The sequence below is a fragment of the Mauremys reevesii genome, linkage group 19 (genome assembly GCF_016161935.1).
Source record: "Mauremys reevesii isolate NIE-2019 linkage group 19, ASM1616193v1, whole genome shotgun sequence".
In the NCBI taxonomy this organism is placed as follows: domain Eukaryota; kingdom Metazoa; phylum Chordata; order Testudines; family Geoemydidae; genus Mauremys; species Mauremys reevesii.
Genome location: NC_052641.1, coordinates 17,486,667 through 17,511,959, shown reverse-complemented (window position 1 = coordinate 17,511,959; position 25,293 = coordinate 17,486,667). Strand labels below are relative to the sequence as shown.

The 25,293-nt window shown below is 55.1% G+C and overlaps 1 protein-coding gene across 4 annotated transcripts; it reads left to right on the top strand.

The window, feature by feature from the left end:
• Window positions 1-14,526: 14,526 nt before the first annotated feature.
• On the top strand, window positions 14,527-25,248 carry SLC2A6 (solute carrier family 2 member 6). 4 transcript variants are annotated; one of them, XM_039506546.1, is made up of 11 exons: window positions 14,527-14,541; window positions 14,844-15,055; window positions 17,059-17,221; window positions 17,866-18,072; window positions 18,940-19,039; window positions 19,894-20,105; window positions 20,511-20,663; window positions 22,129-22,237; window positions 22,521-22,703; window positions 23,157-23,302; window positions 24,779-25,248. In XM_039506546.1, exons 2-11 carry the CDS (start codon window positions 14,955-14,957, stop codon window positions 24,941-24,943), a joined length of 1,539 nt encoding a protein of 512 aa, XP_039362480.1. In that variant the 5' UTR covers window positions 14,527-14,541; window positions 14,844-14,954; the 3' UTR covers window positions 24,944-25,248. The 4 variants fall into 4 exon arrangements, with proteins under 4 accessions (XP_039362480.1, XP_039362477.1, XP_039362479.1 ...); XM_039506543.1 differs by having other exon boundaries at window positions 14,528-14,582; XM_039506545.1 differs by lacking the exon at window positions 14,527-14,541 and adding an exon at window positions 14,551-14,565.
• Window positions 25,249-25,293: the final 45 nt, after the last annotated feature.

The following is a 25,293-nucleotide window of genomic DNA, read 5'->3' as shown; positions in this document are numbered from 1 at the left end:
GTCCGGGGACTTCACACTCACCCCTGAAGGTGAATTTCCCTTTAGCACAACAAGTTCAAGGTCAAAATTAATCTCTCCTCAGTGAAGAGAGGTTTGCAGATAGCCCCTAATTTCCAACGTAAGTCAAACAGCACCTGCGACTGCAAGCCTAGAAGAACATCCCCTGTCTATGAGGGGACGCTACACAGAGTCAGCATGCCTGTTAAGGAATCACCTGCATTGCCCACTGACACATTCCCGCTCAGGAACACACCCACCGCCTGGGCCCCATTCCTGTGACTCAGGCACCCTGCACGCTCCAGTACCTGCTTTTAAGGATGATTTGGGGGCTGTGTAAAGTCGCAGCCTGGCAGGAAGTTTGTTTACCTGGAGGAGCATGTGGAAACTACTTCTTTTTCCATGCTGTGCCCAGGAAACCATCACAGTTTCCCTGGGGGACATATGTGCAGCCCAGGGTTTTTCCTGGAGGGGGAACAGTTTCACACTGTAACATCATTTACAAAAAAAAAAAAAGTGAGTTGGGGCAAGTGTTGATGCCAGAATTATTCTTCACCCAACCAGGCCAAAATTGCAGAAGCTAGAGTGGGAGTAAAAATGGCTCCATTTTCGTTGACAAATGGGCCTAATCTGGAGCCAAACGCCATTTCACGGGGGTTTGTTGGTTTGTGTGTGCGCATGCTACGTCTCTGACTCTCAGAGAATGCGTGTGCTGTGAACTCTGCCACACAGCCCCCAGTCAGTCAGCTTCTGGTAAACTGCAACAACAGCCTCCTGGGACACTGACAGGAAAGTTGTCAGACCAGCTCTGCCTGCCACTTTGCAGGAGCTGGGTACATTTGCAGTGACTGAGTTAGACACACTCCAGGCTGAGTGGAGCAATCCACCCAGAGATACAGGGGCCAGGAGACAGGGTTTAAAGTGAGTTCTTGGTTCCCAATGGAAACACCAGCCAGCCAGCTCCGTTACAGTGAGGCACTTCCAGCTACATTCAGAACCACATCCACAGCTCAGACCCATCTTTTGATAACAGGCAAGAGAGCCCATGGAGATGGCTTACCTGAGCCTGTAAATCCATGGAACATCTCTCCCCCCATCGTATCCACTCTCCAGCTGGGACCCACACTTATTTTATAAAAATCTCAGTTATTTTAAAAGGAGTGGGGAATAAAGAAAGAATTGGCACAATACAGCCTTGTATGAGGACATTAACCTAGTTTTCTCAAACCATCCTTCTAGTTAAATCACTAGACATGGACTCAGGTTACCTGGGATCAATTCCCAGCTCTGACACTGATTGCCTGCGTGACTTTTGGCAAATCACTTAGCCTATCTGTGCATCATAGATTCATAGAATGTCAGGGTTGGAAGGGACCTCAGGAGGCATCTAGTCCAACTCCCTACTCAAAGCAGGACCAATCCCCTGACAGATTTTTACCCTAGATCCCTAAATGACCCCCTCAAGGATTGAACTCACAATCCTGGGTTTAGTAGGCCAATGCTCTAACCACTCAGCTATCCCTCCCCTCCCCAATCAGTTTCCCCCACCTGTAAAACAGGGGCCAATATTCAGCTAGCGGAGGTGCTAGGAGGATACATTCACTAGTGGCTGTATGGTGTTCAGGTACCATAGCAACAAGCCCATAAATAAGGCAAACAAAACCTCCTGTCAGACCCAGCCTACAGTGCAAACTCCTCGGCAGGCCTGCTGAGCCAAGACCCCTCTTCCTTACACCAGTTTTACACCTTTGATTTCAGAGTTACTCCTGAATGAGAGAAGCAGGTTGTGTTTCCTTAACCTCCCTGTGAAGCATCATGCATAGCCCTGGCACTGTGTTCAGACACCAGAAAGTCAGAACTCACGTTCCCCAGCATTTAGAGCAGGCACTAAACCTAAATGCCCTGGTTTTAAAGAGACCTTGAGGAGAGGTGGAGCCAGGGGCAACCAAGAGGAAAACTTCAGGCCCTTCAGCTATTCATTGGAGGCAGTGAGGGAAACACAGTCAATCCAGAACCAGAGGGTCCATCAGAGAAATAAGAGATGTAGATATTTACCTCATTCTCCTCCACCACGGGCTGACTCTCAGGACAACAACCCACACAGCTCCTCATCCTACAGACTTCCTCAACCACTCAATTAAGGTCAGACAGGTGAAGATTTCCTCAGGTGTGTCGCCACCTGAAACCCTTCTCCTCCTGGAGGCAAGGTCTCCTCTTGGTCCTAACACCCACCTCATCCCTCTCTTTGTTGTTTGAAGGCCAACCCCTCTCTGGGGGACTGGTGGGTTCAAGGAGTGCCAGCCAAAGATATCTTCCTGCCAAAGTATTTTCTCGACATTGAGGGTCCTGTCTGACATCGACCCATGGATTTGCATAGAGAACCCCCAGCTATGGGCATTCTATCCTCAGAATATTTAAGGGTCTCATTCAATGGGAAAAATATATGAATATTTGCCTTTCATCTGAGGCTGACAAAGTGCTTTACGTGCAGTAATAAATGACACCTCCCAACCCAAGTGGGTGGACAAAGCAATTTAATTAGCCACATTTTACAGATAGGGAAACTGAGGCATGGAGCAGAGAGGCAATTTGCCTGAGGTCACCCACGGCACAGCTGGGAATACAACCCAGTCTTCAGTCCCCTGTTCCAATGCTTCAATGAACTATTTCTGCAGTGTTGATATAAGAGGGTAATTTATTGACCTCGCCTATAATTGACAGTCAGTATGTGTACTCGGCCTCATCTGTGCCAACAGGAACCCTGGCACCAGAGCGGGTAACAACATACAAAGTACTCGGAGGGGTCTCACTGAGACATACAGAGCTCCATTTTTTTAAAACACAGGCCTGCACCTCCTGCATTTGTGAGCTTACAGGGGCATGCAAAATGGGTGATTGTGCATACAGCCATGGGCATGCATGGGTGCCAGATTCCAGCACACAGTTCAGTTATTCTGCGTGCACACCCTGGGCCTCCAGGTACAAACATTTGGCCTGTCACATCAAGGTTATGGATTCCTGCAACATCCCAGGATCTTTATAGGAGATGGCATGTCAGAGCACAGCACTGGTCTCTGATCACAAGCAGGAAGTTGATGCTATCCAGCACTGAGCTCCCCAACACAGCCACAGAACAGCAATGTTCTCAGAGCATCTGTGCGTAGCAGACAGTGTCCATTTGGTTAGAGAAGCCTGTCACAAGTGATATAATAGCTGACAGCCCCCTCTATCGATAGCTCAAAGCATGGTACAGGCTGCACGCTGGTATATAAAGGATCGTATGATTTCCCAAGTTATTGGGAGTGCCTTAAATCAAGGCAAAAGTGAGGTTCAAGACTATGAGTTTGAGTGATCCTCTCTGCACTGCATCATGGGTATCCACACACCGACCTCTCTCAGTGTAATAGGCACCATCTTGGTCAGCACTGGGAAGTCAATCCAGGCCTTCCAGAGCTAAAACATGAGCTGGCACAGCATCAGCTGAAGGACACAGTCCCCAAGCTAGCAGCTGCAGGACACTCACATCCGCTGTGGCTCAGACACAACAGGGGACGGGTAACCAGGAGTGGTCCTTGCCATTTTGCAGGCAAAGGTGGAGAATGTTTTAGGTCCCTGCCCTTTAGTGGCGGAGCAAACAACAAAGAAAATATCACTCAGCTGGCCAATCAGCCAGGGGGTGGGAGGTGCAGAAGCCAGCTAATTAGCAGAGCAAAAACGTCAGAGAGGAGAAAAAAAAAACAAAAAATCCCAAATGGCACAATACTACATCACCCCCTGGAAATTGACTCCCAAGGCGACCGCCCTGCTCGCCCGCCCCGGCCTGTAACACACACCGGAGAGTGGGCTATGCCAGCATGGGGTAGACTCAGCGCACAGCATGGGATGACTTCTTCCCCTTGGTTGTTCCATAGTCCTGGTCAGGAACATGGAGGGATGTTGCCTAAACAGTACGGATCACTCACATCTGGCTTGAAATGCAGCCACCTCTGGGGCAGAACACAGGAATTCCATGACAGAGAGTCAAGACGACAGTCTTCAGAAAGAGGCTGGGAAGAATAACTTCTCTGACTGACGCTGTGAAGGGAGTTTGAGGAGGCAGGACGCACTGTAGAACGGGGCAAATTTACAAGCACTTTATTTCCGCTACAGTCACAGTTTTCCAAAACCTGTAAAAATCAACTGCCGGTGATCATTTCCTGGGTCCCCAGCCCACCCACGCAAGGCAGCACTCATGCAAAGAGGCTGCTGCCTGCTTTGCCCCGGCTCAGCACAGAAATAAACAAGCACAAATATGTGGCTGGCCTAGACACGCAGAACGAAGTGGGTGTGACACTAACCAGTTACACAGTAATCATCCACCTTGGAACTTGGGCACTGCTGGGAGCCACACAGCCAGCTCGCACACAGCCAGCTCGCCCCGAGCGGGAGTCGGTTCCATCGTTCAAAGGTTTAAGTGACGAGATAAAGTAATGCATCCCATGCACATGCAGCAAATACAATCTGATCTGGGAACGTACAACCACAGGAGGAGCCCCTGGCTAGGGGATTTTTGGTGATCCAGCTCACCAAGGAGATTATTATCTGAAGTACAAGAGGGCCTAGAGACCCCAGGTGAGATCAGGGCCCCATCGTGCCAGGCAGACACACAGCGAGAGACAGTCCCTGTCCCAAAGGGTGTAGAGGCTAAATAGACAAGAGGTGGGAGGGGAGGTGAAGTGAAGTGATTTCCCCCAAAACCATCAGTGACACAGTTGAGAATGCAGCTCCAGTCTGCTAGCATCTGGGCCACGGGTTTAGCTGTAACACTGACAGACCCCAGTCGTCGGCAGGCAGGATCGAAACTGGGACCTCTGAAGTGAAATGCATGAGTCTCTACTGCATGAGCTAAAAGCCACGTGGCCCTTAGCTAAAGCCGTAGCAGACTCATTAATCTCTAAGGGGTCTCAGTGTCACTCCATGGGACAGAACACCACACCCAGGAGGTGTGTGGGTTACATAGTCACCTCCCAACTCAACCCCATCAGCTACAGCAACTTACTCACCCCATCACAGCACTTGTACAACGCCCTGGGAATGGATGGCTCTGTGGCCTGGCATAAAGATTTGGAGGTTTTGTTGCCAGCGCTTTGGCGGGAGGGCATCAGGAGCACAGCAGGACTAGCACTCACTGAGTGCTAATGGGCCAGTGGGCTGAGGAAACCCCTGATCTGCCAAGGATGACAAGCAGTGCTTTTGCTTGCTTCAGTGGAAATCGTTTTCCACCCGTGAACATCCCAGCTTCCCTCTGCTTGTCACACCCTGCTTCTGTCTCTGCACGTACAGGCCCTCACAGAGCTTTGTTTTGCAGCCAGCATGACATCTGCTCAGGCCGATACCTGAATGGCACAAACCAGACACATTCAGAGTTCAGAGCCAGTTATCCCACGTGCAGCTCACGGGCCACTGGGACGTTTGAAACAGGGGCTTTGCTTTCGCCTCCTCTTGGCAACCTAAAAGCTCAAATCGCTGCTGATAGCTGCTAATCCCATTGCTACACTTGGGCTTTGCTTCATCACATGCCCTTTGGCCAGTGCCAGTTCCCTTCTCCTGGGCTGGATCCAGATCCAATTCTAATGCAGCGCCAGCCAGTGCCAGCCTGGCAGACAGTACTGAGTACCAAGTGCAGTTACAGCCTGTCGCCACCAGATGGCAGTGTAACTACGCCCTTTGAAATGCCGCCTTTTCTCCCTGGGGTGGTCCAGAATTCAGGCAGAAGGTTTCCCAAGTTCTGGTGAGTTCAGATGCAGCAGACAAAAAAGATATTCACCATCAAAGCAGGTTTTTTAACTTCACGTGGCTGCTGCTTGCCCCCTCTAGGAGTTTATTGCCTTTGCATTTGGTTAAACGGCCTGAGGAAAAGGCCCTTCAGTTTTATAGCAGAGCCGGATAAACGACCAGTGGTCCTGCTCGCAGAGAGGAGTTAATTGGCATCTACCCATCCGTGTCTGTCAAGGACCAGCTTCTGCTTTCAGTGTCAATCCAGGGTAATGCAGAGCAGAACCCAGCCTAAGAACGTTACATCAGAGCAGAGAGTCCCTAGCCGGGTTTCATAGAATCATAGACTTTAAGGTCAGAAGGGACCATTATGATCGTCTAGTCTGACCTGCACAACGCAGGCCACAGAATCTCACCGACACACTCACTCCTGTATCAAACCCCTAACCTATGTCTCTGAGCTATTGAAGTCCTCAAATTGTGGTTTAAAGACTTCAAAGCCATGTGGTCAGAACTGCTGAGAATGTGGCTTTGCTAGACTCTTCCTCCTAGCTGGGCAAGTGCTGCTGCTGCTGGGGGGTCCATGGTGACAGGATCATGCCCTGGGCAATTTTCAGATGAGCTGAACTGTGGCCTTGGGTTCCAAACTCCCCTGGCTCTCTGAGCTCTCTTCCTTCAGGGAAATCTGACACCTGAGCTCCTGAGTCAAAGGTAATGTCCCAGCAGGACTCTGACTCCAAAAAAAATCTGCTTACACAGCCCTGATGCGGTGTGTGTGCACAAGAGAAACTGGCTCAGACAGTCTCCTGGAACTCCACCAGAGAGGTCCTTTGGGGCCATCTGCCTGTCCCAAGTCAGGGTAAAGGAGGAGGGTTGGGCGTGGGGCTAGCAACTCCACCCCGTAAAAATCAGCTTGCTACAGAAACGCCAACAATAGAGTTAACAGAGACTTTTAGCCTGGAAAAAGAAGGGTCTTCAACTCGAAGACGCATGACGCTGGGTGGTGAAAGCCGCGAGGAAGCCACTAAGCCGATCACCCTTCTTACAAAAGACGGTTACTCACCTGTAGTAACTGGTGTTCTTCGAGATGTGTTGCTCCTATCCATTCCATGTAGGTGTGCGCGCCGCGCGTGCACGGCTCTTCGGAACATTTTTAGCCTAGCAACTCGCTGGCGCCCCCTGGCGTGGCGCCGCCAGGGCGGCGTATATATCCCCCCGCCGGCCCGTCCGCTCCTCAGTTCCTTCTTGCCGGCTATTCCGACAGTGGGGAAGGAGGGCGGGATTGGAATGGATAGGAGCAACACATCTCGAAGAACACCAGTTACTACAGGTGAGTAACCGTCTTTTCTTCTTCGAGTGATTGCTCCTATCCATTCCATGTAGGTGACTCCCAAGCCTTACCTAGGCGGTGGGGTCGGAATGAGACGTGGCGGAGTGTAGTACCGCAGAGCCGAAGGCTGCGTCGTCTCTAGACTGCTGCACCAACGCGTAGTGGGAAGCGAAGGTATGGACTGAAGACCAGGTGGCCGCTCTACAGATGTCCTGGATGGGGACATGGGCCAGGAAAGCGGCCGATGAGGCGTGTGCCCTTGTGGAGTGGGCGGTGAGTCGACACGGGGGAACGCGAGCAAGCTCGTAACACGTTCGGATGCAGGACGTCACCCAGGAAGAAATCCGCTGCGAGGAGACTGGCTCGCCTTTCATGCGGTCAGCTATTGCCACAAACAGCTGGGACGAACGCCGAAAGGGCCGGTCGATGTAGAACGCGGCGCCGCGGACGCCGAGGGTATGCAGCTGCTGCTCCGAGGCGAGGCATGCGGCCGGAAGAAGACCGGGAGAAAGATCTCCTGGTTGAGATGGAAGGGCGACACCACCTTGGGGAGGAAGGCCGGGTGAGGTCGGCTGCACCTTGTCCCCGTGAAAGACGGTATATGGGGCCCCGCCAGGGCGCGGAGCTCTGAGACCCGTCTGGCAGATGTGATCGCCACGAGGAAGGCCGTCTTACAGGTAAGATGGAGGAGAGAGCAAGTAGCAAGGGGCTCGAAGGGTGGGCCCATGAGCTGGGCGAGGACCAGGTTAAGATCCCATGTCGGAGCAGGAGGCCGCACCTGCGGGTAGAGACGGTCTAACCCTTTAAGGAATCGTGACACCATCGGGTTGGAGAAGATCGAGCGACCTCCTATAGCTGGTCGAAATGCTGACAGCGCTGCCAGGTGCACTCTGAGGGACGAGTGCAAGGCCTTGACCCTTGAGGTACCAAAGGTAGTCGAGGACAGTCTGGATGGGGGCCGAGAAAGGGTTGATACCTCTCTGGTCGCACCAGAGGGCAAAGCGCTTCCACTTGGCGAGGTAAGTAGTTCGCGTTGAAGGTTTCCTGCTTTCGAGCAGCACTTGCTGCACCGCTGCGGAGCAATCCCTCTCTGCGTCGGTCAACCACTCAGGAACCAAGCTGTAAGATGCAACGATTGCAGGTTCGGGTGACGAAGCCTGCCGAGGTCCTGGGTTATGAGGTCCGGCCACAGCGGGAGGGGAATGGGTTCCCGAACCGACAGCTCGAGCAGCAGGGTATACCAGTGCTGTCTCGGCCAGGCCGGAGCGACGAGGATGATGCGGGCTCTGTCTCTGCGGATCTTTAGCAATACTCGGTGGACGAGCGGAAACGGAGGGAACGCATAGAGAAGAGGCTCTGTCCATGACAGGAGAAACGCATCTGAGAGGGAGCCTGGAGCTTGGCCTTGGAAGGAGCAGAACCTGTGGCATTTGCGGTTGGTCCGGGAAGCAAAGAGGTCTATCTGGGGAAAGCCCCACCTCCGGAAGATGGAATACGCCACATCTGGGCGAAGGGACCACTCGTGAGAGGCGAAGGACCTGCTGAGGCGGTCGGCCAACGTGTTCTGCGCTCCCGGCAGAAAAAACGCTTCGAGGCGAATCGAGTGGGCTACGCAGAAATCCCAGAGGAGCAATGCCTCGTTGCAAAGTGGGGAGGACCGCGCTCCGCCCTGCCTGTTGACATAAAACATGGCTGTGGTGTTGTCCGTGTAGACCGCTACACAGCGGTTCTGCAGGTGAGCCCGAAAGGCGAGACAAGCTAAGCGGATCGCTCTCAGCTCTCGGACGTTGATATGGAGGGAGAGCTCCTGGGGTGACCAGAGACCCTGGGTATGTTGGTCTCCTACGTGAGCCCCCCAGCCCAGCGCCGAGGCGTCCGTCAGGGTGATTGACGGGCGAGGCGGGCGGAACGGAACTCCCTCGCAGACCGTTTCTGGGTCCAGCCACCAGGTGAGCGTCTGGAGAGCGGGCTTTGCCACCGTCACCACCATGTCTAGGGGATCGCGATGAGGACGGTACACCGACGCCAGCCACATTTGTAATGGGCGAAGTCGTAGCCTGGCGTGCGCGGTCACAAACGTGGACGCTGCCATGTGACCGAGGAGGCGGAGGCAGGATCTCACCGTTGTCGTCGGAAAGGCCTGCAGTGCCCGAATGAGGGAGGCCAACGTGCCGAGTGCGAGGTAGGCACGCTCTGGCCAGATTGGAGTCTAGGACCGCTCCTATGAACTCCACTCTTTGCGTTGGAACTAGGAGGGACTTCTCGGTGTTGACAAGGAGGCCGAGAGACCGGAACAGATGTAGAACCTCGGACACTTGATTCGCCACCAGCGCTTGGGAGCGGCCCCGAATCAGCCAGTCGTCGAGATATGGGTAGACGTGGATGCGACGACGGCGGAGGGCTGCGGCGACGACCGCCATGCACTTGGTGAATACCCTCGGCGCGGTAGAGAGGCCGAAGGGGAGCACTGCGAACTGGTAATGAGCCCCGACCAGAAAGCGGAGGAAGCGTCTGTGGGGGTAGATTGCCACATGAAAGTAGGCATCCCTCATGTCGAGGGCAGCAAACCAGTCTCCAGGATCCAAGGAAGGGATAATGGACCCCAAGGTCACCATCCGAAACTTGAGCTTGCACAGGTAACTGTTGAGCTCTCGGAGGTCTAAGATGGGACGAAGGCCGCCTTTCGCCTTGGGGATGAGGAAGTATCTGGAATAGAATCCCCTGCCTCGCCTGCTGGGAGGCACCTCCTCGATGGCACCCACGCTCAACAGAGACTGGACCTCCTGTAAGAGGACTTGCTCGTGAGAGGGGTCCCTGAAGAGGGACAGGGAGGGTGGGTGGGAGGGAGGGGGCGAAATGAACTGTAGGCGGTAGCCGTACTGGACCGTGCTGAGGACCCAGCTGTCTGAAGTTACAGATGACCACGCCTGGAGGAAGCGGGAAAGGCGATCGGAAAACAGAAGGGGTGGATCCTGATTGGAGAGGTGGCGGCCCTCGGGCGTCCGTCAAAAGGCGACTTTGGGCCCTGAGGGGCCTTGGTCGATCCCTGGGTTTGGTTCCGCCGCCCGCCCGATGGTCTGCGGCGGAAGGGGGCCGAGCGCCGATTGTTAGGCGGGCGAGGTCTGTTGTATTGGAAAGGGCGATAAGGTTGCTGCCGGAAGGGACGCCTTTGGGTGGCCGGCGTGTGCATCCCTAATGTGCGGATCGCCACTCTGCCGTCCTTCAGGGTTTGAATGCGGGTATCGGTTTTTTCAGAAAATAGACCCTGCGTCTCGAAAGGAAGGTCCTGGAGCGTGTACTGGACCTCCGGCGGCAGAGTAGAGGACTGAAGCCATGCAATGCGTCGCATGGTTACCCCTGACGCTATGGTCCTGGCCCCCGAGTCCGCTGCGTCTACCGCTGCCTTAATTAAGGTACGGGAAGCTAGCTTTCCTTCCTCCAGCAGTGCCGAGAACTCCCTGCGGGAATCCTGCGGGGTGAGCTCTGCAAATTTGGCTAGGCAGCCCAAGATGTTGAATGTATATCTTGAGAGCAAGGCCATTTGGTTGGCGATACGGAGTTGGAGGCCGCCCGCCGAGTAAATTTTCCGGCCTAAGAGGTCCATGCGCTTGGACTCCTTCGCCTTTGGGGCCGCGGCGGGCTGGCCGTGTCGCTCCCGGTCATTGACAGATTGGACAACTAGAGAGTCCGGAGCCGGGTGAACATACAGGTATTCGGGGACCAGTACTTCCTCTCAACTCCGCGCGCTGTAGGCGGGACGGAGGAGGGCGACTGCCAGATAGCGGCATTGTTTTTTTGTATTGTTCGAATGAAGGGGAGCGCTACCCTCACGGGGGCGTCCTCCCCCACCACGTCCGTGATGGGGTCCTCGACCTCCTGGACTTCTTCCACGGGTAGGTTGATGGCCTTAGCTACCCTTCTGAGAAGGTCCTGGTGAGTCTTGAGGTCGATCGGCGGGGGCTCCGACGGTGCCGCCCCTGCCACCGCCTCATCGGGGGAGGAGGATGAGGAAGGACCCGTAGCACTTCCTCCGGTGCCTGCTCCGTGTGTGCGGAACCGCCATGCCCCAAGAGCGTGCCGTGGTCGGGCGGCCTGTGGAGTGGGGACGGAGGTGGCCTGCTGACAGTGGCTACCGGTACCGACCGCACCGAGCCTGGCTGTCGCGCGGAGGGGGCCCCTGTTCATGTTCGCCCAAGGGACCCAAAATCCCCATTGCTGCGGCCCATGTTCTGGTGGGAGGACCCCGCCCGAAGTCAACTGCGCTGCCCCAGGAGGCGACGGAGGGCTCTCTGATGGCCAGGAGGCGCCGGGCGTGGCCGGGCGGACGTCCGTGCCGGAGTAAAGGGCCTCGCGTGCCGCTTCGGTGCCGGCCGCCCCGTTCTCTGGCCGGGCGAACGGACCTGCGGGTGTCGCGTGCCGGAGCTCGACCGTCGGTGCCGGAGCTCGACCGGGCGGTGCCGGAGCTCGACCTTCGGGAGCTCGACCGGCGGCCCCGGGAGCTCGACCGGCGGCGTCGGGAGCGCGACCGACGGTGCCGGGATGCGGATCTGGACCGCGTGCGGCGGCGCCTGGAGCGACTACGCGACTCTCGCCGCCTCTCGTGGTGCCTGGAGCCGGACCTGTTACGGTACCGGCGACTCGCACCGGGACTTGGAACGTCGCGGGAGTACCGCGACTGGGAGCGGTACCGACTGCGACCGCGAGCAGACGGGAGCGCTGCCGACGTGGATCGTCGTGCCCAGTGCTGCGGAGAGCGGTGCCGTGAGCGAGAACGGGATCGCGACCTGGCGGCGGTGCTGCGATCGGCTCGGGTGCCCGGGGACGGGGGTCGCATTAGAAGTGGCTTCCCAATAGACTTGAGAGGCCGCACCGGTGGCACCGGCCGCTGAGCGCTTGCATCAGCGGTAAGTTCGATTAAATGTCTTGCCGTCGCGAACGCCTCGGGCGTGGACGGCAGCCTCAGCTCCTCGTCAGTGGGCACCGGGGAGCTGGGCGGTGCCGGACTCGACGGGCCCTGCGGCGCCGGAGTCGACGGCACGGTGCACGTTTTGTGCACAGCCTCAGCCTGCACCGTTATAGTCGGAGGCGGCTGGGCTAACGGTCTCTTCTGCTTATCCGAGACCGTCTTCGGCACTTTGCGCTTCTTTCCCGGGGAGGCGGAGCGGTGCCGGGTCTTCGGTGCCGGGTGCCGCGCTGCATCCTCGGCACCGGGGCGGCTGGGTGCGGTCGGCGCGCTGCTAGACGAGGCAGTCTTTGGCGCCGCCGGTGCTGGTGCCGGAGGTTGGAGGGCCGACTCCATGAGGAGTTGCTTCAAGCGCGAGTCCCGCTCCTTCCTCGTGCGAGGCTTGAAAGCGACGCAGATGGGGCACTTGTCCGACCGGTGAGCTTCTCCAAGACAGCGGAGGCAGGCGTCGTGCGGATCACTCACCGGCATAGACCGCTGGCAAGCCGCGCAGGGCTTGAAACCCGCCGGTCCGGGCATAAGCCCGCACCGGGGCGGAAGAAGAGGGCTAATCCCTCTAACTCCCTAATGAGTAATATAACCTTAACTATAGAACTAGTAACAAAATTTAACAACTGTGATAACTATATACACTAACTAACGGAGAACGCTAAGCTGTGGAGGACAGGAGAGCACTCCACTGTTCCTACTGGCCGTCACGGGCGGAAAGAAGGAACTGAGGAGCGGACGGGCCGGCTGGGGTATATATACGCCGCCATGGCGGCGCCACTCCAGGGGGCGCCAGCCGGCCCGCCGGAGTTGCTAGGCTAAAAATGTTCCGAAGAGCCGTGCACGCGCGGCGCGCACACCTACATGGAATGGATAGGAGCAATCACTCGAAGAAGAACCAGGAGGATTACCATCGGCACATGGAACGTGAGGACCATGTACGAGTCAGGAAAGACGGCGCAGGTTGCAGCAGAGATGAGGAGCAAGCGGAAAAGAGGCCGCCCAAGAAATACCTGGCGACGCGACCTTCAGGTTGATAGCAAAAAAATGGGCTATACCTGGAACCAGCTAGAGCGAATGGCCCAGGATAGAAGACTCTGGAGATCTGTGGTTGGCGGCCCATACCCCGGTTGGGGTGACGGGCATGAATGAATGATGAATGAATGACAGTCTCCTGGGGCAGAGAGCCACCCCCTCAGTGACTCCTCAGGCTGCTGTGGGAATGGCATTGAGAGGGGTCCAAAGGGGGCCCTCCATCCCAGGCCTCACTGTACTATCCTTGGGCTTGGGAGGATTCGGGAAATGTCAATTTTACCCTACACACTCGAACCGACAGAAAGAAATATTTCCATGGAGAACTCTCGACATTTGCAGCTAACCAAAAGGAGACACATCTGCCTGAGAACCTGGTGTTTGATTTAAGGACCTTTACTGTGTCTATGCAGACATGTGACGGTGACTACTGGTGATTTACCAGCTCTTAAGCTTTCACTTTTGAATCTCAACCCCTACCGTCATTAAATAATTATTGTGTGACCCCCACCACCACCTGCCTGGTGCTCCCCCCATAATTGCCCACAACTGTGAACATTTAAATAGATAAATATTAAAAATACAGTTACAAGGAACCACAGATTTTAGCTGTCGAAATTATTCCAAACTAAACATGGAAATCTGCCAAGCCCAACTCTGCTCCCAGGGTTGCACCTGCCCAGGTAGCCTCTTGTCACAGGCTGAGTCCCTCAACGCCAAAGCGTATCATTGGCCCTGGTATAAGCCAGAGCCTCCTTCCATGATTTCAGATCTGGTTCCCCACTCTTGCATGTTTCTGCATGTTCATCTCACCATCACAGACCCGTAATCCCAATCCCCAAAGCCTGGGGAGGCTGGAAGTTCCTGGGGGCGAGGTTTGCCCTCGATCCTGCAGGCCCCTGACGATGCAGGATTGCTGTGCTCCAGTGCGTGTGAGCAGAGGGCACAGTCAGGGAGATGTCAGAGACCCTCAGTGCTGTGTGCTAGCCGGTCTCAGCCCCGGGCTCCCTGCCTGGCCAGGACACAGGGTAATGAGGCAGCGGGAGGGGAAAGGGCTTGTCTGTGGAGACAAGGGCTCCAGTGAGATCCTGATCACACTAAGCACACACTTAGCTACCCGCTCCCCTCTCAGCCCTGACACCAGCCCCCAGGAGTACCCCCATTACCGTAGGAACGGTCCCGTCCGGCTCATCGCTCCGGATCTCGGCCTTTCAGTTTGTGCTTGTGACCAGAGCTCCCCCTGAGCCGGCCATACCCCGACAGAGGCACCATGTGCCCTGGTGGAGATGCTTTGCCCAAGCAGGGGGCATGCCAGGCTCTCCTTGCCACATCCAATATGGAACATGCCACCCTCCCCTTGCTATGCCCCCTGGGGCATGCCAGCTGTCCCTGGCCATGTCCCGCCCAGGGGAGTTTCCCTCCCCTTCTCTCTGACTCACACACACGCAGGAAGGGTGCGGGGACGCGACAGGGCCAGGTGATGAGGCGTGCCAGCTCAGACGTGAGCGAGGAGGAAGAGTGGGTGACTGAAGGGGGAGAGGGTGGAGGACAGGGTGGGATGGGGTGGCAGTGGGAGGGGATGATTATTTCCCTATCACTCTTTCACATTTCCTGGCCCCAGCCAGCTTCCTCTTCTGGGGCACTCGGCTGCTCACCCACCAGCACAGATTGCACCGCTTAAGCAAGGCTTTGAGCTGCCTCCTCACATCGCTCTCTCGCTCACTCTCTCTCTCTTTCACTTTTGTTCCTGCTCGTCCCTTGGAGACAATCCCAAGCTAGCAGCAGCCCAGAAAGCTGCAGAGGCGTCAGACCCGCTGAGGACGTTGGCTCCTGCAGCCCGTGCTGCCCAGCCTGCCTTGCCGCTGGAGAGACCCGGACAAAGTCACACCCATGGACGCCAGCATACAGAAACCGCTCCTGGGAGCGCCCGGCTCAGCCTATCAGACCTTCCCGCAGAGGAATGCCCACCAGCTGGACCGGGAATACATCAGGTAGGAGCTGGGCTCGCCCCACTAGGTGCTCTCGCCGGGGGGCAGGGGTCTGACTGATGGGAGCCCAGGTGGGGCCATTGCTCTCAGAGAGGAGCATGTACGAGCGACACACCTGTCCTGAGGCTGCTCCTCTCCCCACCTGTGCCCATTTCAGTGGGGATTGGGAGAAAGGCCTCATCTACTCCTCACTGTCCAGGATCATTACTGAGTCATCAGTATGCAGGTGGCACCTGGAGCCCCAGGCAGGCCCTGGAGCCCCACTGTGCCAGGTGCTGTACACTGAGAGCCAGGCCCTGCTGCACACAGCTCACTGTTTAGTTTAAGACCAGAAACAATGAGTGAGTGTAACAGGTGCAGCTGGTGCAAAGTGGCACCGCTCCCCTGGTAACGACAAGGCTATGCTGGGAATGCTGGGGGCGGGGGGGAGAGATGAATCGCAAGGAGCTCACACGCTAGCCCGGGCTACCAACACGCACTGCTAGATGGCCCGGAATCGCCGGGACAGCCCTCTGTCTGGCCCCACTGCAATAGGCCCTGTGCCCACGGGGAGGTCCAGTCAGCGCCCAGAGCTCTGTTCTGTGGCCGGCTCCTGCTCGGCTGAGCCAGATGCCAGGACTGCTGGCTTTGCCAGGCTGGAGGGGGTTGGCGCTATAGAGGGAGAGGAAGGACTGTCCAGTGGTTAGGGCTGTAGCCTAGGACCTGGGTTCAAGTCCCTGCTATGCCACAGACATCCTGTGTGACTTTGGGCAGGTCACTGCGCCATTCTCTGCCTCAGCTGCCCATCAGCACAGCAGGGATGAAAGCCCTGCCCCGCTTCCCGGGGTCGGGGGGAGATGCCAACACTAAGGACTGTGAGGTGCTCACACACAACAGTAATGGGGGCCAGATAAGCATCTCTGGGCACGTCTACACAGCACCAACAGACCCATGGCCGCGAGGTTCAGCATCTGGGTCCACTGAGTCCGGCTCGCTGGGCTCATGCCGCGGGGCTAAAAATAGCTGCACAGATCTTCAGGCTCGGGCTGGAGCCTGGGCTCTGAGACCCCGCGGGGAGGGGAGAGTCTCAGAGCTGGAATGATTACACTGCTACTTGTAGCTCCACAGCACCGGCCCTGGGCGCCGAGACTCGCTCCCCTGGGGAGGGTTTGCTGGGGCAACGTCCCCTAAGCTGGACAGATGTGTGCTTTGGCCTGGGGTGGGACGCTGCTCTGGTTCCCACTCTGGGAGAGAGACAGCTTTGTGTTCTGTGACTGCCCGGCCCCTACCTGGGTTCTCGTGCCCCTGCCTGGGCACGAGAACAACAATTTACCACATTCAAAAGGAAAACACCCCCAGACAGCCCCCCCCCACCAGCTGACAAGGGCTAAAGGGAGCAGAGGAACTGCAGTGCACCACTCAGAGGCATCCCCACAGCCACTTCTGCATTCTTCAGCCTCGGGTACATGAGGGTTCCTGGAAACTGTAAAGCAGGTTTAAAGACCTCACTGGCTTTGGAGAGGCTCATATTTCACAGCCCAACCTGCCTGACATCTCCAGACATTTTCACTGCCTGATATCTCCAGCCCCACCCGCTTCCCACCCCCTTATAACCCACAAGGTCCTGGTCTCCCACTCACAGTGGGCCAGCTTACAAAAAGGCCCACTATTTACAAGGGACTATAGTTATGCATTAATAATAACGTCATGTATAAAGCGCCCCGGTCCCCAGGCGCCGCTCAGGGCTCCACACGGCCGTTGACAAGCCCATCCCACCAGCACGCTCCAGAATCTGTAACCAACAAAATCAAGGAGGGCTGGAAAAGAGGGGCCGAAGGTAAAGCAGGGTTTGGTGGTGGTACAACAGAAGTGCCTGGGAGCCTAGTGAGGAAAATCCTTTGGGATAAATAGGGCTTGATCTCATTCTTTATTGCGTTGAGAGAAATGTTAGCCTAATACACCCACAACCCCCAAACACCCCTTCCTCTCTTTCCTGCTCCCTCTCTTGTCCTGTCTTTCTCCTACAGAACCCTTCAAAACAAGCGGCTCTTTCTAGCAGCTTTCGCTGCCGTCCTGGGGAACTTCAATTTCGGGTACGCGCTGGTTTACACGTCCCCTGTGATCCCTGCCTTGGAAACATCCAACATCCCCGCCTTGAAAATCAACCGGGTGGAGGAATCCTGGTTTGGGGTAAGAAGGGGCGTTTTCCTCTGCCTCCGTGGCACGTCACCCCGCTGAGGGGAACAGCACACACGGCAGCTGCGCTGTGAGAAGCGATTCATGCTGATCCAGTGCTGGGAAATCCTGGGTTAAAGAGCCCTGCAGTTCCACAAGGAAGTGACTAGTCAGTCCCAACCCGAGACCCTTTGAAGGGCCTGTTTTTCAGAGGGTGAGTGCTCAGCACTTTCTGGAAATCAGGCTCCCTTTTTAGGAATCTCAAGGTGGGCTGCCCAAAAAGTGAGACCCCCAGTCACCAGGCGCCTTTGAAACCGTAGATCCCGGTGATGGTGAAAGGGTAAAATGTGCGTATGTCGCTCCAGGGTGCCACCATGTGGCTGGTGATGGCGGGGCTCTGAAGGGGGAAGGAATGGAATGGCAGTCATGTGGGGGGAAGGAAATTTCCATGGCTCTGGCAAGGTTACACAGGAAGGCCTGAAAGGATTGGTAGGAAACGGCAGCTCAACCCGATAGAGGTTTGCAAATCTGACAGTGACTCAGAGCCACGCTGCCGTGGGAGTTTGGCCATTCCAGGCACTCAGGCCAGGCTGTCCCCCCGAATTGCCATGGGAGGGCACAGAGCCGCCATGTACCTCCCACGCACCCTCCTTTTGCAGTCCGTGTTCACGCTGGGCGCTGCCGCCGGGGGGCTCAGCGCCATGCTCCTGAATGACCGCCTGGGTCGGAAGCTGAGCATCATGTTCTCAGCCGTCCCGTCTGCTGTCGGATACGCCTTCATGGGCAGTGCCCAGGGAGTCTGGATGCTGCTGCTGGGGCGACTGCTGACGGGCTACGCAGGCGGCGTGACGGCGGCATCCATCCCGGTAACGAAGTTCAATGAGTTAACGGCGCAACGGCTCCTAGCCCCGCCCCCTCCGCTCCTCGGGGCATTAGATCACGGCTGGAGACAGGGCTCCCAAATTTAATCAGGGGTCACGTTTACCCCGGCCAGGCCTTGGGAGTTGGGCTGCAATAACCAGGCCCTGCTGCTGCTATAGTAACTCACGGCCTGGAACGTCACAGGGGGTCAGGTGCCTGCTAGGGGCTTGGTAATGGCACACAGGTGACCTTCCTTGCCAGGCACCAAACCCACAGTGCCCTGTTACTCAGTGGCAATTGGGCAGCCTGTGTGCAATGAGTTGGGTGCTTCTCCCAAGGGTGCCCTCCCTCCCGCCGGCAATCGCTGCACCGAGGTCAAGCATTCAATGGGCCTGACCACTGAGCTCCCGTCTTACTTGCCCAGTTGGTTCCTCCGGGTCTGGGGGAGACGCAGGGAGGGAGGGGGACAGTTTGTGCTCTGGATAAGGAGAGAACTAGGGCCCTGAGAGCTGTCAGTCGGTACCTTTCCGCACCGCTAGACGCGCACGCCCACAGAGGAAATGAAAAGCTGGTCTTTGCCCTGTGCTGCCGTCCTCCCCACAGTTACTTCCTCCTACATACAGGATGCATTGACAGTAAGATCAGCTCGGGGTGGCTTAAAATAGGGAAGGCAGGAATTGGGCAAGACTGAAAATAACCGGGCTGTGGCCTTGCCCCGTTTCTTGCCACAACGGCAAAGACGACTCATTTAAAACGGTGCTCCTGCTTTCACGTTGGCTTTTCCCAGGACGCCCCTGGCAGGCACGCTGCAGAGTTCGGGGAGTGACACACACCTCTTCCTGCCCCGTAACCCTGGGGTTACTCTCTTCTAGGTCTATATCTCCGAGATCTCCCACCCTGGGGTCAGAGGAGCTTTGGGCGCCTGCCCTCAGATCATGGCTGTCCTTGGCTCCCTCGTTCTCTATGCCCTGGGCAAGTACACACCACAGAGGCCGGTTTCCTTCGGTATTCTGGGGGGTGGGTCCATCACTGGGCAAGTCATGAACATGTGAATGAAAAGAGGCAGAACCTAGTGGAAACTCCAGGGGAAGCCTGGATGACCACCCAGCTAAGGTCACCATAAGGGATGAGTGTGCATTGCAGGAGCATCTTGGCAAGAGACTGTAGAATGAAGGGTCAAGATTCAACAGAGGAGACATGGGAAAAACCCACGGTCAGATGAGTACAGATAATGACCATATGACCAGCGTGGGTAGATTTGTAGCAATTATATTGTTACTACAATGACTCAGCACCTCAGTCCCGGCATCATCAAGAGCAAAGAAAGATTATTCCCACCACTGTGTGAAGCCCAGAACAGCTGGCCATGGAGGGACTTTTCTCCATTTCTATTGGGTGCTGCCAGCTGCTGGAGGCAGGACTCCACATTCGATGGGCCCCTGGTCTGTTGGGAGTGCTGGGATGGGGTTCTGCAGAGAAAGGAAGGTCTAGCCAGCTGCCGTCTAGCTAGAGTGGGTTGAAATTTTTCCATTGAAACACTTTTTCTGATGGAAAATGGCTTTTCCAAACAGAATTTTTCATGAAAAATGGCCATTGTGTCCCAAATTTCGATGTTTTTGTTGAAAAACAAAAAAAATTTCAATAGCTGAAAATGTTGTGAGGTTTTGGGTTTTGTTTTTTTTTTTGACAAAAACACACACAAAATTATTTTTTAATTAAACCAATTTTTTTATTTGAATCAAAACTTTTTTTGGGGGGGGGGGAAAGAGGGGAGGATCATTTCCCAAGCAGCCCTGCCTTTAACATCCTGCCGCTGCTTCCCACAGGCCTGAAGCTCTCCTGGCGCTGGCTGGCCGTGGCCGGGGAAGTGCCGGTTCTCACTATGATCATCCTGCTCTGCTTCATGCCCAACTCGCCCCGTTTCCTCATCTCGAAGGGGAAGGACGACGAGGCAGTCGGGGTGCTGCGCTGGCTCCGGGGACAGAACACAGATTTCCACCGGGAATTTGAGCAAATCAAAGAAAGCGTGAGGCAACAGGTGCGGTGGGATGGGGCTGCTGAACTGGGGCATGCTGGGAATTCAAACAAGAGAACATTAGAACCGCCGCCTCCTTTTCCCCCCTCCAGCTCCCATAGACTGTAAGCACCACCCTGAACCTGTGCCTGACTGGGAGAAGCAGCGTGGCCCAAAGTATGGGGCCTCAGGACACCTGGGTTCTGTTTCCAGCCCTGCCACACACTTGCTGCATGTCCTTGGGCACATCACTTGCCTCTCTCTATAATGGGGTAATGACACTTCCCCACCATTGAGCAGAGCTTGGAAACCAAGGGATGAAAACGACCCAGGACTTCTCACCATTCATTTGCTCTGTTCTTTAGGTGCCAGCTCTGGCCCCATTGGTGCAAACGCGTGTTTACCTTTCCACTCTCTCTGTGTGTCTAGAGCAAACGGATTTCTTGCGCGGAGATCAAAGACCCGTTCATTTACAAGCCAATCCTGATCGCGGTGCTAATGAGGTTCCTGCAGCAGCTCTCGGGCGTCACCCCCATCCTGGTGTATTTGCAGACGATATTTCAGAGCACAGCTGTGATATTGGTAAGTCCCACGGGGGACCTGACTTTCCATTTCCAGTCAATCACGTAACAACAGAGAGAGCGTTTTAATTTTCAGCTAAAGCCTCGGGTACTGGCCCCACTGCAGGAGACTGAACCCAATAGCCCACCTCTTCAGGGATTATAGAATCTCAGGGTTGGAAGGGACCTCAGGAGGTCATCTAGTCCAACCCCCTGCTCAAAGCAGGACCAATCCCCAACCAGATCCTATGGCTCTTTGCTCCATGGCCTAAATATTCAAGTGACTAGTGATTTGGGGGGCCCAACCTGAGACAGCTTAAAGGGGGCTGGTTGTAAAGAAGGCGCTGAGCACCCAGCCCTGGAAAACCAGGCCCCTCTAAGGAGTCTCAGGTAGGGCACCAATAAATTGAGATGCTCAAAATCACTAGTCACCTTGCAAAATGTAGGTCAGCCCTACCCCCCATGTCATTCTGAGCCTGTAGAGGCTACACAGGTCATCCCCAATGGCACAGGCATGGAGGGGGGTGTGAGAGGCACATGGGTTCTAGTAAACACAAAGTATTTGTATTGGAGTATTGGCCAATGCTCCCCCAATGCTATGCCCTACCCTGGGGGCAGGACGGCTTCCCCGTTCAGCCGCCTCAGTCTGCTGTGGAACAGTTTAATGGCATTAGTGCTGATGTGCTGGTTCCAGTCAGGTGCATTTCACCCAGGAAAACGTCCGTGGTGATTGCTGGGTGCCTGCATCAAACCCAGCTCATGGGCAGAGTGAAGATGAGATTCCCCTTTGCTGTTCTGTCCAGTGCTGGGTTTGACAGGACATGGCTCTCTGACCCACACTGCCCTGCTCAGCACGTCGGCCCTCTTCACTCCTCCTGCCAAGCCTTCTGCCTCTCTCCTCTTTGCTCCCAGCATGCACTGGGATGGGGAAGAGCAAACCTTTCTTGAGTTAAAGGCAAAGAACCTATTATCCCTGTAGAGAAAATCATATACGAAGCAGAGCCTCCTCTCTGTGCACTGCAGCCAGGGAGACGCCAGGCTTCCCAGGGGGCGTTGTCTCTGGCCACGTCTGGCCCCCTGCTGTCCCAAAGCCATGGCCATGGACAGTGGACTCCATGATCGCCAGTGGAAATTCACTCACAGAACACGGTGGACAGAACTTGGGACCTTCAGCTTCCAAGTCCCAGGCTTTTAGCATTGGAGCTAATGGCAAAATTCCTAGGCGGATGTGGGTGACAGCCCCATACTCCAGCAGATCTGATGTTCCAGCCATTGGAGGGCAACAGTGGGATGCAAACACACGCACCAGTCGAACGTTACCCCATGCAGCTGGTCTAACTAAAGGAACCATTCTTCTGTGGCTTTCACAGAAATAACAGGAGCCAGGTTTCACGGCTACGACTGAAGGTGATGCAAGCAGGAACCTGCACTGCCTCAGATCTTGCTTCTCGCTTGCCTAGTTTTTTGTTTGTTTGTTTTTACTGTAGAAGCCAGAGTACGATGCAGCTATCGTAGGGGGAGTTCGCTTGGCGTCTGTGCTCATCGCCGCTTTCTCTATGGACAAAGCCGGGAGGAAAATTCTTCTCTTCGTATCGGGTATGTCTAGCCCCAAATTCCATAGTGTTGTCTCCCAGGGCGCTAATTCATGCGATGGTGCAGCCATGTGGTGCCCCAGTGGCTTGTTTCCTTTGAGTGCTAGAGCGGAGTGAGGGGGACGACACAGCTCACCAGCGGGTCTGACTCCCGCTCTCAGGCCTGTGTAAACCAGGAGTAACTCCATGGAACACGCTGGAGCTTCACTGAAGGGGCTGGGAGGAAAATTGGGCCTAAGCTCTTCATTTCGCCTTTTTGTTTCTATATTCTCGTTCTCTGTTAACAGCTGGGATCATGTTTGCCTCAAACCTGATCCTGGGGCTCTACATCCACTACACGTCGCTGCCTTCTCACAACTCTACCACGGCCATCGTTAACGGGACCCTAGTGAGCCCAGAAAGCCTTACTGCAGAGCCCTCCGGCTACATCACCCTCATCCCTCTGGTGGCTACCATGCTCTTTATAATGGGTATGAACTGAAGCTACAATCCATATTCCAGCTGCAGAGGTGTCCCCCAACCGGGACTAACCATCCTTGGCTGGTGTGATATGAGCTGGGGAGGTTCCACGCTGGGGCAGGGACTGGGGCAGGAAGGAAATATTTCTCTGGGAAAACAGTGTTCATGTGGAGCCCCTCAGAGGTCTGGGTGTTGGAACCAGTGGTATAGGCAGAGGAGAGGACCAGAGGCACAGGCTGAATGTTTTTGTCACATGAATATCACCACCACTTAGGGGCTGTGATCAGCAAGGGCTGGGTGTGGAGATGGATCCCTCACTTTGAAAACCCGCTAGTCTTGGTAGAGTGGCCGGTTGAAACGGAACTAGGAGCAGTCACGGGTCAGGGATTGGCAGGGAACTTTTCCACTCCCTACCCTCTATGGTCCTCTGCTTTTCCCCTGATCTCTCCCTTTTCTCCCACCAGGTTATGCCATGGGCTGGGGCCCCATCACCTGGTTGCTGATGTCAGAGATCCTCCCTCTGAAGGCCCGTGGGGTGGCGTCAGGCCTCTGCGTCCTCGTGAGCTGGCTCACGGCCTTTGCGCTGACTAGATTCTTCCTGCTGGTCGTGGTGGGTACAGCTAGTGGCGGCGAGCGGAGGTTGGCCTGAGGGAGGCCTTCGGGGCTTGGCCCTTAATTTATTTATCATCATTTTTCTAACTGGTGCTAGGCCCTCCAAGGCTGCCACCCCTTGGGAGAAATATGGCAGAGACAGCCAAGCCCGTCAGGGACGCAGACAAGGGACGCTGCTCTTGGGAGGCAGCACAGTTGAGAGAGCTGAGAGCTGCAGCACAAAGATGAGATCTATTTTATCCAGGCGCTGGCAGCTTTGCCAACTCACACCATTTTATCGCAACTCTTGCGATATTTGGTGTTTTGCTTAAAGCCTCAGCTCCTGGAGTCAGGTGATGACCTGAGAATCTCAGCTTTCTCTTTTTTTTTTTTTAAAGTATATTTCTAGCTCTCATGATTGCAGTGCAAAGCTTGAAACCGTGACCTGAGTGCAACTTTGAGGCCCAGAAACCAGAAGGAAAAGAGAAATTATTATTTTTTTAAATCTCATGATTTTTATGCCAATCTCTTGATTCAGGCCCCAAAATATCATACTTGGGGTTGGTATTACGAGCCTTCTCCAGAACTTCATGCAGACACACGAACACTTAGTTGGCCCACGTATGGCCCACGTATAGCTTTCCATCGGGAGGTCTCCAAAGGTCTTGCAAAGGAATGTCAGTGTCACTGTCTCCATTTTACAGATGGAGAAGCAGTGAGGGGGAGCTGAGGGTCACACTTAAGACAGCTGGGTTGTAGTCCCAGCTCTGGACTCCCTGACTGGTGATTTATCCACTGGACCACACTGCCTCCCATTAGCCCCTTCCATCCAAGACACATTAATCACAGTAATGAAATAAGCCTCGCTGTCTCCACGTTAGAGGGGGAAACTCAGATGCAGAGAGATTAGGTGACCTGTGCAGGCCCATACACCAGTTTAGCGGCCAAGTTGTGAACCGCCTTCCTATCTCCTGCCCTCACATCCCTATGCCCATGCCTTAACCCCAAGGCCATCCTTAGGTCTATAAGAACGGCCACACTGGGACAGACAAAATAGTCCATCTTGCCCTGTATCCTGTCTTCCGACAGGTGCCGGGGCCAGATGCTTCAGGGCAGTGAACAGAACAGGGCAATTTTGAGTGATCCATCCCCTGTCATCCAGTCCCAGCTTGTGGCAGGCAGAGGTTTAGGGACACCCGGAGCATGGGGTGCATTCCAGACCATCTTGGCTAATAGCCTCTGATGGACCTATCCTCCATGAACTTCTCTCATTCTTTTTTTAACCCAGTTATACTTTTGCCCTACACAACATCCCCCGGCAATGAGTTCCACAGGTTCACTGTGCGTTGTGTTCCTCTCTGTGTATGAAGTCTGAGGACACAGAGGGAAGGCGTCGACTTACCGCTTCCCTTCATTTTCCCCAGTATTTTGCTAACCCACCCTTTCAATGGCTCTCAGCTCCCGAGTCACACAGGCACTTTGTCCTATTTTCCAGCGAGACTTCGGCCTTGAAGTCCCGTTCCTGTTCTTTGCGGTCATCTGCGCAGGGAACCTCCTCTTCACGGGTTGCTGCGTCCCAGAGACCAAAGGCCGATCCCTGGAGCAAATCGAATCCTACTTCAGGACTGGGCGGAGATCCATTATGAGGAACCATATATGAGGATCCTTAGGAGCACCACCCTTCAGCTGAGCTTTCAAAACAAAATCTGACATGCAAGGGGACAAGAAAAATTTTGTGCTGCTAGAGGCAGAACCTGGCATTTTCTCTGTGCTGACAAGGCCCACGTACATCATGCATGCAGGCTCGTTGGTGACTGTCTAATTTTGGATGGAACCATTGTCTTTGAGAATCACACACTGGAATTTCACCTCCTTTTCATGAGTCACTCAACACTATTCTAAGGAACCATTGGTCTCTGGACAGAATGTTAACGACCTGGAATTTCTATCTGTGCTGCTAATTTTAACCTAGATAGCAATACCAGCTCCAACCAGCTCTGTACTGGAGGT